The 12,561-nt window shown below is 45.9% G+C and overlaps 1 protein-coding gene across 1 annotated transcript in view; it reads left to right on the top strand.

The window, feature by feature from the left end:
- Positions 1-5,299, top strand: part of PTK7 (protein tyrosine kinase 7 (inactive)) — a 106,187-nt gene extending 100,888 nt beyond the window's left edge. The window contains exons 18-20 of the mRNA XM_060189855.1: positions 1,474-1,625; positions 3,201-3,379; positions 3,775-5,299. Of these exons, the coding sequence (XP_060045838.1) occupies positions 1,474-1,625; positions 3,201-3,379; positions 3,775-3,935 (492 nt within the window). The 3' untranslated portion in view covers positions 3,936-5,299. The remainder of the gene's footprint in view (positions 1-1,473; positions 1,626-3,200; positions 3,380-3,774) is intronic.
- The last annotated feature ends 7,262 nt before the right edge of the window (positions 5,300-12,561 follow it).

Genomic DNA, 12,561 nt, shown 5'->3' on the forward strand with positions numbered 1-12,561 from the left:
ACCTTGGAGGCAAAAAAAAAAAAGAATATATACTCATAAAATTATGTCAGGATAGTGGTTACTTCTTGAAGGGAGAGGGAGTGTATGGAGAGGAAGGAGGTTTTGGGATGCTGGCATTGGATTTTGGATTCTACTCAGTGACTGTTAGCCGGGGAAACTTAATTCTATATGAAAGTAAATATATTTTGTAAAATTTTCTATTTGTAGGTCACAACTTAGAAAACAAACCCATAGTATTCTTTCCTTTTCCCTCCTCCTCCTTCCTCTTCCTTCTTCTTAGATTTATTTGTTAATGAGAAAGAGAATGAATCAGCACTGGTGAGTGCACTGCTGGGAATTGAACAAGTGACCTTTTGATACGTCCTGTGCTCTACCACTGTACTACCTCCCCAGTAGCACCTCTCATATTTAGCTTCCTCCTTGGAGGCAACTAGTTTTGGGCATGTGTCTACATTTAAACACACACATTTTATTTATTTATTTATTTAATTTATTTATTTATTTAGCATCCAGGGTTATTGCTGGGGCTTAGTGCCTGCACCATGAATCCACTGCTTCTGGAGGCTATTTTTTCCCCCTTTTTGTTGCCCCCCCCTTTGTTGTTGTGGTGGTGGTGGTGGTGGTTATTGTTATTGCTGTCATTGTTGGATAGGACAGAGAGAAATGGAGAGAGGAGGGGAAGACAGAGAAGGGGGAGAGAAAGATAGACACCTGCAGACCTGCTTCACTGCTTGTGAGGTGACTCCCTGCAAGTGGGGAGCTGGGGGGGGGGGCTTGAAACAGGATCCTTACACCAGTCCTCACGCTTTGTGCCATGTGCATTTAACCTGCTGCACTACCGCCCGACTCTCGTATTTATTTATTTTTAAACACAACTAGTAGAAAAATATATGATTACAAAGTAGATTGCAAAAAGGGGCAGATAATTCATAAAGATCTTCCTTCGTCTTTCTTTCCTTTCCTTCCTCCCTCCCTTCCTTCCTTCCTTCCTTCCTTCCTTTGTTATTGAACAGAGACAGAGAGAAATTGAGAGAGAAGGGGGAGATAGAGAGGAAGAGAGACACCTGCAGACCTGTTTCACCACCTGTGAAGCGACTCTCGAACCGGGATCCTTACACCAGTCCTTGCGCTTTGCACCACATGCACTTAACCTGCTGCGCTACCACCTGACTCCTTTTTTTTCCTTTTCTTTCTCTTTATTAAGGAAGGTTGTGAAAGTATGGATTCTATGTGATCTTAGTCTAGCCCCTACTGTGATTGATGCCAAGCACATTCTTTGATTTCATTCATTCCTTCCAACAACCCTGTGAGAAAGGTCTGGGTCCATCCCCATTTTACACAGAAGGGAACAAAAGCTGTTTGTCGTGCTTTTGGGCTTCCTAGGTATAATACTGCTGGCACCAAGGGGAATAGTGAAAGTAACTATCGCCTCCCCAGTCCTGGCCTCTCTGACAGGCCTCTTTCTGACTCTAGGTGGCTCTGTGCACCCAAGTGGCCCTGGGTATGGAGCACCTGTCCAACAACCGCTTTGTGCATAAGGACCTGGCTGCTCGCAACTGTCTGGTTAGCGCTCAGAGGCAGGTGAAGGTGTCAGCCCTGGGGCTCAGCAAGGACGTGTACAACAGGTAAAAGGGCCCATGGGGAGTGGTCCTGTTGGAGGGGGTGGGCTTGTAATGGGAAGGGCTTAATCTCTTTCTAATATAAAGCTGGAGAGCCTGGGAGGGTGCAACACCTTTCTGTTTTCTTTCCCCAGCCAAGAAGGACCACAAGTTCCTGACTTCCACTTATTTATTTATTTATTTATTCATTCATTCATTCATTCATTCATTCATTCATTCATTCATTCCCTTTTGTTGCCCTTGTTTTATTGTTTTAGTTATTGTTGTTGTTACTGATGTCATTGTTGTTGGGTAGGACGGAGAGAAATTGAGAGAGGAGGGGAGACCGAGAGGGGGAGAGAAAGACACCTGCAGACGTGCTTCACTGCTTGTGAAGTGACTCCCTTGCAGGTGGGGAGCTGGGGGCTCGAACTGGGATCCTTAACACCGGTCCTTGCACTTTACGTCACCTGGTCTTAACCCGCTGTGCTACCACTTGACTCCCTTTAATTATTTATTTTTAACCAGAGCACAGCTCGGTTCTGGCTTATGATGGTACAGGGATTGAACCTGGGGTCTTGGAGCCTCAGGTGTGAAAGAAAGTCTTTTCTCATAATCATTCTGCTAACTCCCTGGCTTTTGACTTAACACATTCTCTCTAGTCTAGTAATAAAATAATTATACATTGAACTGGGGAGATAGCATAATGCTTATGCAAAACACACATACACACACACACACACACACACACACTACTACACTTCTAGAAACTTCCTCTTAAGTCACCCCAGCAATCTGACTATTGCTTTAGTCGTTATTGCTTTATTACTAATGTTCTTTTAAGTTTTCTTTCCATTTGGCATGTTTTCCTTCATTTTTAATGGTTAAAAAATTATTTACTTACTAATGTGGGAGAGTGAGGAGAGAGAGAAGCAGAACCAGAGCATCACTGGAATATGCAATGCTAGTGACTGAACTTAGGGCCTCATGATTACAAGTCCTATACTATAATGCTGTGCAACCTTCTTCACATTTTCTTAAACCAGCACTAAAAGTGTGTTTGATTATTAGCTTTTTTCCATATTAACATCTGGGAAACAGTCTGATTCTAATGGCATTTTTAAATGTTGTATTTTATTTTATTTTATTTTATTTTATTTTATTTTATGAGAGACCAGAGAGCTCATTAGGCATATGTTATATCACCGAGCCCACCTCCTCAGCTGACCTCTAAAGGGACTTTCCTACCCTCAAAGCCTTCAAAATTTGAGTATTTCCAAATTCCATCTTGAATACCCCTCAATGCATACTACTTGTTACCAAAATTTCTCTGAGTGCCTTGATGTAGAAAAATTTGGGTTTTCGTAGAAAATTCTGGGTTTCCGCCTGTATATGAGACCTAGAATGGGACTGTGGCTCCCAAGCTGTGTGCCCCCCCCCATCCCTGTGTGTTGTTATTTATTAATGAGAGAGAGAGGTGAGAGAGAGAAAGAGAACCAGATATAAATAACTCTGGCAAGTGTGCTGCTAGGGATTGAACTCGGGACTTGATGCTTGAGAGTTCAGTACTTCATGCACTGTGTGTGTGGGTCTTACTTGCAGTGAGTACTACCACTTCCGCCAGGCCTGGGTGCCACTGCGCTGGATGTCCCCGGAGGCCATCCTGGAGGGTGACTTCTCCACCAAATCTGATGTCTGGGCGTTTGGTGTGCTGATGTGGGAAGTGTTCACCCATGGTGAGATGCCCCATGGTGGACAGGCCGATGATGAAGTACTGGCAGGTAGGCTGTGCAGTGTTGCCCAGGGGTGTGGGGGCCTGTTCAGCTTGCCCTCCTCTTGGACTGGTGTTAGCAGGTACATAGACACAGACATAGCTACACCAGTTGCTGAAACAACTAACATACTTTCATAGCGGCTGGTCAGTAACCCTTGCCCCAGACCCGTGCCAGCTGTGTGGGCCCTATCCCCCAATAGCCAGAGGGAGCTGGGGCCAGGACAATTACCTTCTTTACTTAACAGGATTCCTGGGTTAGACTCCTTGAATCAGTCAGTGCCTGTCCACATTGGTTAGCACCCCTTTAGTTGCCTTCCCCTGGCTGCCTTGCCCCAGAGTATTGGGGGTCTGAGGGTGGTGGTAAATGTTATGACCCACCCTTTATCCATCATTGTTCTACAGACTTACAAGCTGGGAAGGCGCGACTCCCACAGCCTGATGGCTGCCCCTCCAAGCTCTACCGGCTGATGCAGCGCTGCTGGGCGCCCAGCCCCAAGGACCGGCCCTCCTTCAGTGAGATCGCCAACTCCCTGGGAGACAGCCCTGCGGACAGCAAGCCGTGAGGAGGGAGCCTCGGCAAGCTGTGCCTCAGGATGGTGTGGGAGGGGTAGGACCTCTTGAGGGGCACCCACAGCATGCTGGGCAAGATGCCTGTCCTCCTTGCCCTGGGGGCTCTGTGAAGGCCTGGGCAGGGCCTAGGCTCCCCTCTTCTTCACCTCAGCCCCTGGGGAGGCTCTCTATGACCCAAACTTAGGTGACTAGAACCTTGGACTGGCAGCTTCCTCTGCCACCCCTTCCCTCTTCAGGGATAGTGTGGGTGCCTCAGGTAACCCGTTTCTGGCCTGGGCCTCCTCCTTGACTAGGCCACTCACCTACCAACTTTACCTGGAGAAGAAAGACTAGGCTGGAGATGAGCTGGATTGGAGGGGGAGTCTCTTAATATACTCAAGCTTGCAGGCTCTTCTGGGGTCTGCAGTAGGACCATAGGGGCGATGTCAGTGAGTCCCCTCTCCCTCCCACACCCCATGGACTTGTGCACACTGAGGCAGCCCCGTGCTTCCCTGCCTCTCTCTCTTTCCCTCATCCTAAGTGCCTGGCAGATGAAGGAGTTTTCAGGAGCTTTTGACACTATATAACCCGCCCTTTTTTGTATGCACCATGGGGCGGCTTTTGTATGTATTTGCAGTGTGGGGTGGGTGGGCATGAGAGGGAGGGTAGGTGCTGGAGGAGCTGTGGAGGGTGGCCCCTGCCTCACCATTATTGTTGTTTCATTTTGTTGATTTCTTTCTTTCTCTCTCTCTCTCTTTTTTTTTTACACTCGCTGCTCTCAATAAAGAAGCCTGTTTTTTTTTTTTTTTTTACAAGTCGCTGATGATGCTCTTTCTCTGTTGTTGCCCATAAACTTCCTTGGGTTATCAGAAGGGGCCATGTGTCTTTGCAGAATCCGGTGGAGTGCACATGGAAATGACTGGCAGATACCACCCTCCTCTCTGGTTGGCAGGGTGCTGAACCTGTGGGCTTAGAGCAGGCGATGATGCTATGCTGCCTCTCGTTATGTGACCCTCTGCTGTTCTGATTGCCCACTGCTTATTCTCATCTGGCTCAGCTGGCGGGCCTAGTCCTCCCTCTCCCACTTGAAGGGGGGGGGGGGAGAATGTGTGAAATTAGGACAAGAGAAAGTAGGACTGGAGAAGGAGGTAATGATAGGCCTCTGAATCCTAAGTCCTTTCCTGCTCTACTGAGCAGAGAGACTAATCTCAACTGATAGGATTTCTACTTTGTTACCTGGACCTTGTACCATCAGTTACGCTCTTCCTTATTCTAGTAACTTCAGCCTTGTGCCCAATCCTAAAGAAACGAGTTCTTAGCTTGTTTAGTTCCTTCTGTTCCTCAGTAAATGTCACAGTAATGAAAATAACAATTAGTACTTGCTCTGTCCTGGTCACTTTACTGAACACTGAAGAGGCTGTGTGTGTGTGTGTGTGTGTGTGTGTGTTTTATTTACTAAATAAAGACAAAGAAGTCTAGAGGGGGATATGAGGATAGAGAAAGAAAAACACCTACAGCATTGCTTCATTGCTTATGAAGCTTCTCCCTGCAGGTAGGTACTGGGGGCTTGAACCTGGGTCCTTGTGAATTATAATATATGAATTCAATCGGCTGCATCACCACCTGACCCCCCGGGCATCATTTTATTTAGTTTCTGCCCCTACTTTTAGCCAGCTGCTATCATTCCCATTTCACAAATCAGATCACAGAGGTTGAGGAGATTAGGTAATTTCTCCAAGGTCATACAGCTAGAGAGTGGGCTGCTGTTGTTGATACACACTGTATTGCATCCCTCAAGTGTATTGGAATTTTAAAAGGAAGGAAGGAGGGAGGGAGAGAAAGAAGAAGACAGTTTCTGCAGAGGGATGTTTTTCAATCTGGATTGCAACCAGTATTTAATAGCACGAGGCAGGCAAGGGTGGCTCAGTGAGTGGAGCACGGAACTTGGATACATGAACTGTGGCATGTGCCAGCACGAACTGGTACTAGTCCAGTCTCCCCTCAATAAAATGAATTCATACTTGTGTACCCTGGGTCATGCACTCACCAGCTATAGGGAGGGTGCTGCATAATAACCCCTACATCTCAGTTATGGCATCTCCCCCCCCCCCCCCCCCCGCCTCCTGCTCATGCATCTTTGGGTTGATGAGGTTTGGTTGCTTTTGGTTGGATTTGTCACAGTTCAGCTGGACTTGGTTCCAAACCGTAGATCTGGTTTGGGTCTGCTCTGCTGGCCCTAGAGCACACGCTTATACAGTGGCATGATCATAAGAGTCACCACAAGATCATGTCAGCACTGTGTGTGTGTGTGTGTGTGTGTGTGTGTGTGTGTGTGTGTGTGTGTGATTAATAGTAGGTTATAAGAATGTAAGATTACAGTGTATAGCTCCACACCACACCCACCACCAAAGAACACTATTCGTTTTAACCAGAGCACTGCTCAGTTCTGGCTATTGGGGATGCTGGTGACTGAACCTAGTACCTCTTATATCTAAATCCTGTGTGCTGCCTCTCTGCTATTTCCCTTGCCCTGTGTCAGCACACTGAAAACCTCAGTCAATTATTAACATTTCATAAAACAAAAGTTAAGTCACATGTTGAAAACCAGCTTCAATACTGGTGAGAGATGCTCAAATTCACATGCCAAAGGACAAGGGTGGCTAATTCTAATATAGGGTAGTAGGGTATGAAGAAATGGAGAAGTGGGAGTGATAATTTACCAGTTTTTTTTTAATTGGGGGAAATTAATGATTTACTGTCTGCAGTAAATATAGTTGTTGGTACACGTGCTAAAATTTCTCAGTTTTGGGGAGCTGGGCAGTAACGCAGCGGGATAAGCGCATGTGGTGCAAAGCGCAAGGACCGGCATAAGGATCCCGGTTCAAGCCCCCGGCTCCCCACCTGCAGGGGAGTTGCTTCACAGGCGGTGAAGCAGGTCTGCAGGTGTCTGTCTTTCTCTCCTCCTCTCTGTCTTCCCCTCCTCTCTCCATTTCTCTCTGTCCTATCTGACGACATCAATAACAACAACAATAACTACAACAGTAAAACAAGGGCAACAAAAGGGAATGAATAAATAAATAAATATTTTTTTTCAATTCTCAGTTTTCTACAGACTTTCATGCCTGAGGCTCCAAAGTCCCAGGTTCAATCCTCTGCACCACCATAAGCCAGAACTGAGCAGTGTTCTGTTAAAAAATAAATAACAACAAAAAAAATTCTCAGTTTTCTGCAAAACACTCTAATCCTCAGCCTACGTTCTCCTCCCCCTCCTTTGTATACCAGGACCTGAAAGCCCTCTGCCCAGCCCCCCACACCCAGAGTCCCTTATTTTTGGTATGTAGTATCCTATTTCTACCTGCTCTGACCAGGCCTTCTCCAGCCCTAACAGAGAGGCCTTTTTCTTCTGCCTGCCCCAGATATAGCTATACTCCTAGGATTCTGTCCTCGACCTTTCTCCTTGTCCTTCCCTCTCCCTGCCCCCCACCACCAAATCTTACCTTACTTGGCTCTAGCTGGTGCTTTAGTGTGAACAGTTCCCAAAACCTATACTCCTGTTCCAGTCTCTAGCTCCAGACATTTCCTTTCCATTTCCTATGGGACATTTCCCTCTGCCTATTAGCTTGGGCCTAGAATACTATCCCCAAAAGCCATGTCTGCAACTAGGTTCCCTATGTCCATTATGGTATCTAGTCTGGAAAACAGTTGCCTTACCCAAAGCCTTGCCCATCATAGGGATCCCTTCTAAGTTGCTCATCACCAAAATCTGTCTATTCTATATTTGCCCCCCTTTTTTATCTTTGCCTATCTGTCTATCTGTCTATCTATATATATAGAGAGAGGATGAGAGACATTTAATCTGCAGCACTGCTCTGCCACTTGTGAAGCAAGTGGGGATCCAAGACTCGAACTCAGGTCCTCATGCATGGTGATATATGTGGTCTATCTGATGAGCCACCACCTGACCCCCCACATTTCTTTTTTAAAATTTTAAATTATCTTGCTTTATTTATTTATTGAATATAGCTTGCTTTATTTATTGATTGAATATAGCCTGCCAGAAATCTAGAGGGAAGGGGATGACAGAAAGGGAGACAGAGACACTTGCAACAATACTTCACCACTTGCAAAGCTTTCCTTCTGCAGGTGGTGACAGAGACTGAAACCTGGGTCCTTGTGAATTATAATGTGTGCTCAACCAGGTGTGTCACCACCCAGCCCCTCTTTTCTTTTCTTTTTTTTTTTTAAGATTTATTTACTTATTTATTAACAAGGGAACAGGTAGAGAGAACCAGAACATCACTCTGGGTGTGTGTGTGGGTGTGTGTGTGTGTAGAACCAGGGCCTCACACACGTGTGATTTTACCACTCTAGATTATCTTTTTATTTTAGGGAGTGGAGGCAACATAACGTCTCCCATTGCTATAGCACCTCCCATGTGCTGCTGGGACTTGAACTTGAATCACACATGTGGTAGTGAAGTAAGCACTCTACCCAAAATGAGCTCTCTCTCCAGCTCCTTCGTCTGGAATTATATATATATATATATATATATATATATATGTGTGTGTGTGTGTGTGTGTGTGTGTGTGTGTGTGTGTGTTAGTGATGAGAGAGAACCAGAGCATTACTCTCACACATGTGCTGGGGATAAAATTCAGGACCTTATGCTTGCAGTCACAGAACTTTACTCATTGTGCTAACTCCCAGCCACCCATTGGAATGCTTGGTGCCAGAGGTCATTCTAGAGGTCCTTCAAGGTCTGGAGGAGGCAGATGTGTTCCAGGAGCCTACTCTGGCTTAGCTCTTAGCAGAGAAGCACTAACTTTATTTTCCAGAGTCCAGACAAGGAAGGAGCTTTGCTGAGTTCAGTGGGTTTGTAGTGTCTATTGTGAACCTGAGAACAGGCGTCTCTTCTATGGCTCCCACTCAACTCACCTCCCAGCCAAAGTGCTCTGTGGACACAAAGGCCCAGGGCTGCTAAAATTTCTAATTTTGTAGGGGGTCGGGCGGTAGTGCAGCTGGTTCCTTAACCATATAACATATAGTGTAAAGCGCAAAGAACGGTGTACAGGTCCTGGTTTGAGCCCCCAGCTCCCCACCTGCAGGGGGGTCACTTCACAGGCGGTGAAGTAGGTCTGTGGGTGTCTGTCTTTCTCTCCCCATCAGTCTTCCCCACCCCATCTCTCTCCATTTCTCTCTGTCCTATCCAACAGCAACGACATCAGTAATAACGAGGGCAACAAAAATGGGGGGGGGGGAATGGTCTCCAGGAGCAGTGGATTCAGTGTTGGCACTGAGCCCCAGCAATAGCCCTGGAGGCAAATTTTTTTTTAAATTCAAATTTTATGAAAGAGGCTGAATATTCAAGTGTTTATGAAAACCTCCTAATTAAATAATTCTTATCATTTTATTGGGGGTTAATGGTTTATAATACAGTTGTTGACATGTGGGTACAATTCCTCATCTCCCCATGATAGGTGTCTGCGAAACACTCTCACTCCCAACTTGGGTCCTTTTCCACCATCGTGAATCAGGACCCCAGCCCCCTCCTTCTCCAACCTCTTCTCTACCCTCATTCTCCACAGACCTTAGCTTTGGTACAAATTTAAAGATTTTATTTATTTACTAATGAGAAAGATAGGAGGGGAGAAAAGAACCAGACATCACTGATACATGTGCTGCTGGGGACTGAATTTGGGACCCCATGCTTGAGAGCTCAGTGCCCCATCCACTGGACCACCTCCCAGACCACTATAAATATTTTTATGGCCCATATAACTACATTTATGAGTCAGCTATTTTAAAGGTTTAAGTGTCATGCCAAGGATTAAACTTGAGACCTTATGCATACAAGTTCAAGACTTTTTCCACTGTACCACCACCTTCCAGGTGGTATGATCTATTTGTTTAAAGGATTTGTTTGGTGAGAGAATTGGGGAGACATCTGAACACTGCTCTCACATTTCAGGTTCCAGAATCTACCCTGGGGCCTCATGCATGGAAATCCTATGTTTTACCCATTGAACCATCTCTCTGGTTACTAGGATTTATTTATTTAGTGATTTAATGGCTAGTGGCTTTTTATTTTCATATCAACAGGCTGGCTCCTGAAGCTATAGTAGCCCAGAATTATATGGGCTTTGCTCCCTTCCACCTCATGGTTATAACAGGCTGTGAAGAGGGAGTCGGCGGTAGCGCAGTGGGTTAAGTGCACCTGCCATGAAGCACAAGGAACTGCGTAAGGATCTCAGTTCGAGCCCTGGCTCCCCACCTGCAAGGGAGTCGCTTCACAAGAGGTGAAGCAGGTCTGCAGGTGTCTTATCTTTCTCTCCCCCTCTCTGTCTTCCCCTCCTCTCTCCATTTCTCTCTGTCCTATCCAACAATGACGACATCAATAACAACAATAAAAAACAACAAGGGCAACAAAAGGGAAAATAAATACTAAAAATAAAAAATAAAAGGCTGTGAATATGAGGCCATTCCAAGCAAGGGAATGAGCTGTGGCCCTAATGCTGGCTTGGCAAATGACTCAGGAGCTGGATGCAGCTGGACAGAGAATTGCCTATCTGAAGGGAAGCCGAGGACTCTGTTCACTCCTGTCAGAGAGCGGTTACCTCTGGAGGGGAACACCAATGAAAGCTGTCAACCCCGCTTATGTCTAAAGTAGGATAGGATCTCAGGTGAAAGTCTCTAGAAATTGGCAAGAATGAAATCGTATGGCTGTGGTTGTTAAGACTGTCATTGCTCAGACACAAGCAACATTTGTGGGTCCTGAAGCCCTTCTGAAACCCATTGGATTTGGTTTTCCCCCAGAGCTAAAACATCCCATATGTTTTAGCCTTTTGTATAGAATAGATGTAGCAAGAGAAAAAAAAAACCCTATTGTTTGAGGAATAAGCCCATGCACATTTATATATACATATATATACATACATAATAAACATATCTCAAGTCACTAGAACATATTTTTTCTTACCGCTTCAGCGCTCTGGGACAGCTTTTTTCAAATAGCAACAGGAAGAGACACCACAGCACTAAAGCTTCCTCCCATGTGGTAGGGACCAGACTTGAACCTGGGTTGCACACATGGTGAAGCAGCATACTATCTAAGTGAGCTATTGTGATGGCTCAGCAGCACATACTTTATTTGATATTTCTCTAAGTCTTTAGAATATGACTTACAATAAGAAATACAGTTAACATTGGTCAGGAGGTGGAGCAGTGGCTAGAGAACTGGACTAAAGAATTTTTTTTTCTTTTTTTCCCTCCAGGGTTATTGCTGGGCTCGGTGCCTGCACCATGAATCCACCGCTCCTGGAGGCCATTTTTTCCCCCTTTTGTTGCCCTTGTTGTTGTAGCCTCGTTGTGGTTATTATTATTGCCATTGTTGACGCTATTCGTTGTTGGATAGGACAGAGAGAAATGGAGCGAGGAGGGGAAGACAGAGAGGAGGAGAGAAAGATAGACACCTGCAGACCTGCTTCACCGCCTGTGAAGCGACTCCCCTGCAGGTGGGGAGCCGGGGGCTTGAACCGGGATCCTTACGCCGGTCCTTGCGCTTTGCGCCACATGAGCTTAACCCAGTGCACCACCGCCCGACCCCCTAAAGAATTTTTTTACTATTCCCTTTTTTCTTTTTTTATATTTTATTTATTTATTCCCTTTTGTTGCCCTTTTTTTTTTGTTTTCTTTTTATTGCTGTTGTCATTGTTGGATAGGACAGAGAGAAATAGAGAGAGGTGGGGGAGACAGAGAGGAGGAAAGACAGACACCTGGCAGACCTGCTTCACCGCCTGTGAAGCGACTCCCCTGCAGGTGGGGAGCCGGGGGCTCGAACTGGGATCCTTGAGCTTTGCGCCACGTGCGCTTAACCCGCTGCGCTACCACCGGACTCCCAATATTCCCTTTTTTATTGTTGTAGTTATTATTGCTGTCATCGTTGTTGGATAGGACAGAGAGGGGGAGAGAAAGACACCTGCAGACCTGCTTCACCACTTGTGAAGCGACACCCCTGCAGGTGGGGAGCCGGGGGTTCAAACCGGGATCCTTACGCTGGTCCTTGCACTTTGCGCCACGTCCGCTTAACCTGCTGCGCTAACGCCCGACTCCCAGGATTTTACTATTCTGTTCACAGTAGACTGTTGCTTTTTCCTTCCTCTTCTATTTTATTCTTCTTTCCTTTGTTCTATCTAGAGGGTGAGAGGCAGGGGAAGGGAGAGAGAAGTAACCAGACACCACAGCAGTACTTCCCTTTTGCACCATACTTTCATGTGTCCACCAGGAGGTAGAACCAGGTCTCCTGCATAGTTAAGTGCACTTTATGACCCAGTAAACTGTCTCCCAGCCCCTAATTCATTTTTATTTATTAATTTTATTTATCTATTGGGGGATTAATGGTTTACATTTACAGTAAAATACAATAGTTTGTACATGAATAACATAACAATACAACCTCCACTAGGTCCTCCTCTGCCATCATGTCCCAGGACCTGAACCCTCCCCCACCTCAGTCTTATACTTTTTTTTTGCCTCCAGGGTTATCGCTGGAACTCTGTGATGCCTGCGAATCCATTGCTCCTGGAGGCCATTTTTTTCCATTTTGTTGCCATTGCTCCTGGAGGCCATTTTTTCCCCCATTTT

This window comes from Erinaceus europaeus, chromosome 4, assembly GCF_950295315.1.
Source record: "Erinaceus europaeus chromosome 4, mEriEur2.1, whole genome shotgun sequence".
In the NCBI taxonomy this organism is placed as follows: domain Eukaryota; kingdom Metazoa; phylum Chordata; class Mammalia; order Eulipotyphla; family Erinaceidae; genus Erinaceus; species Erinaceus europaeus.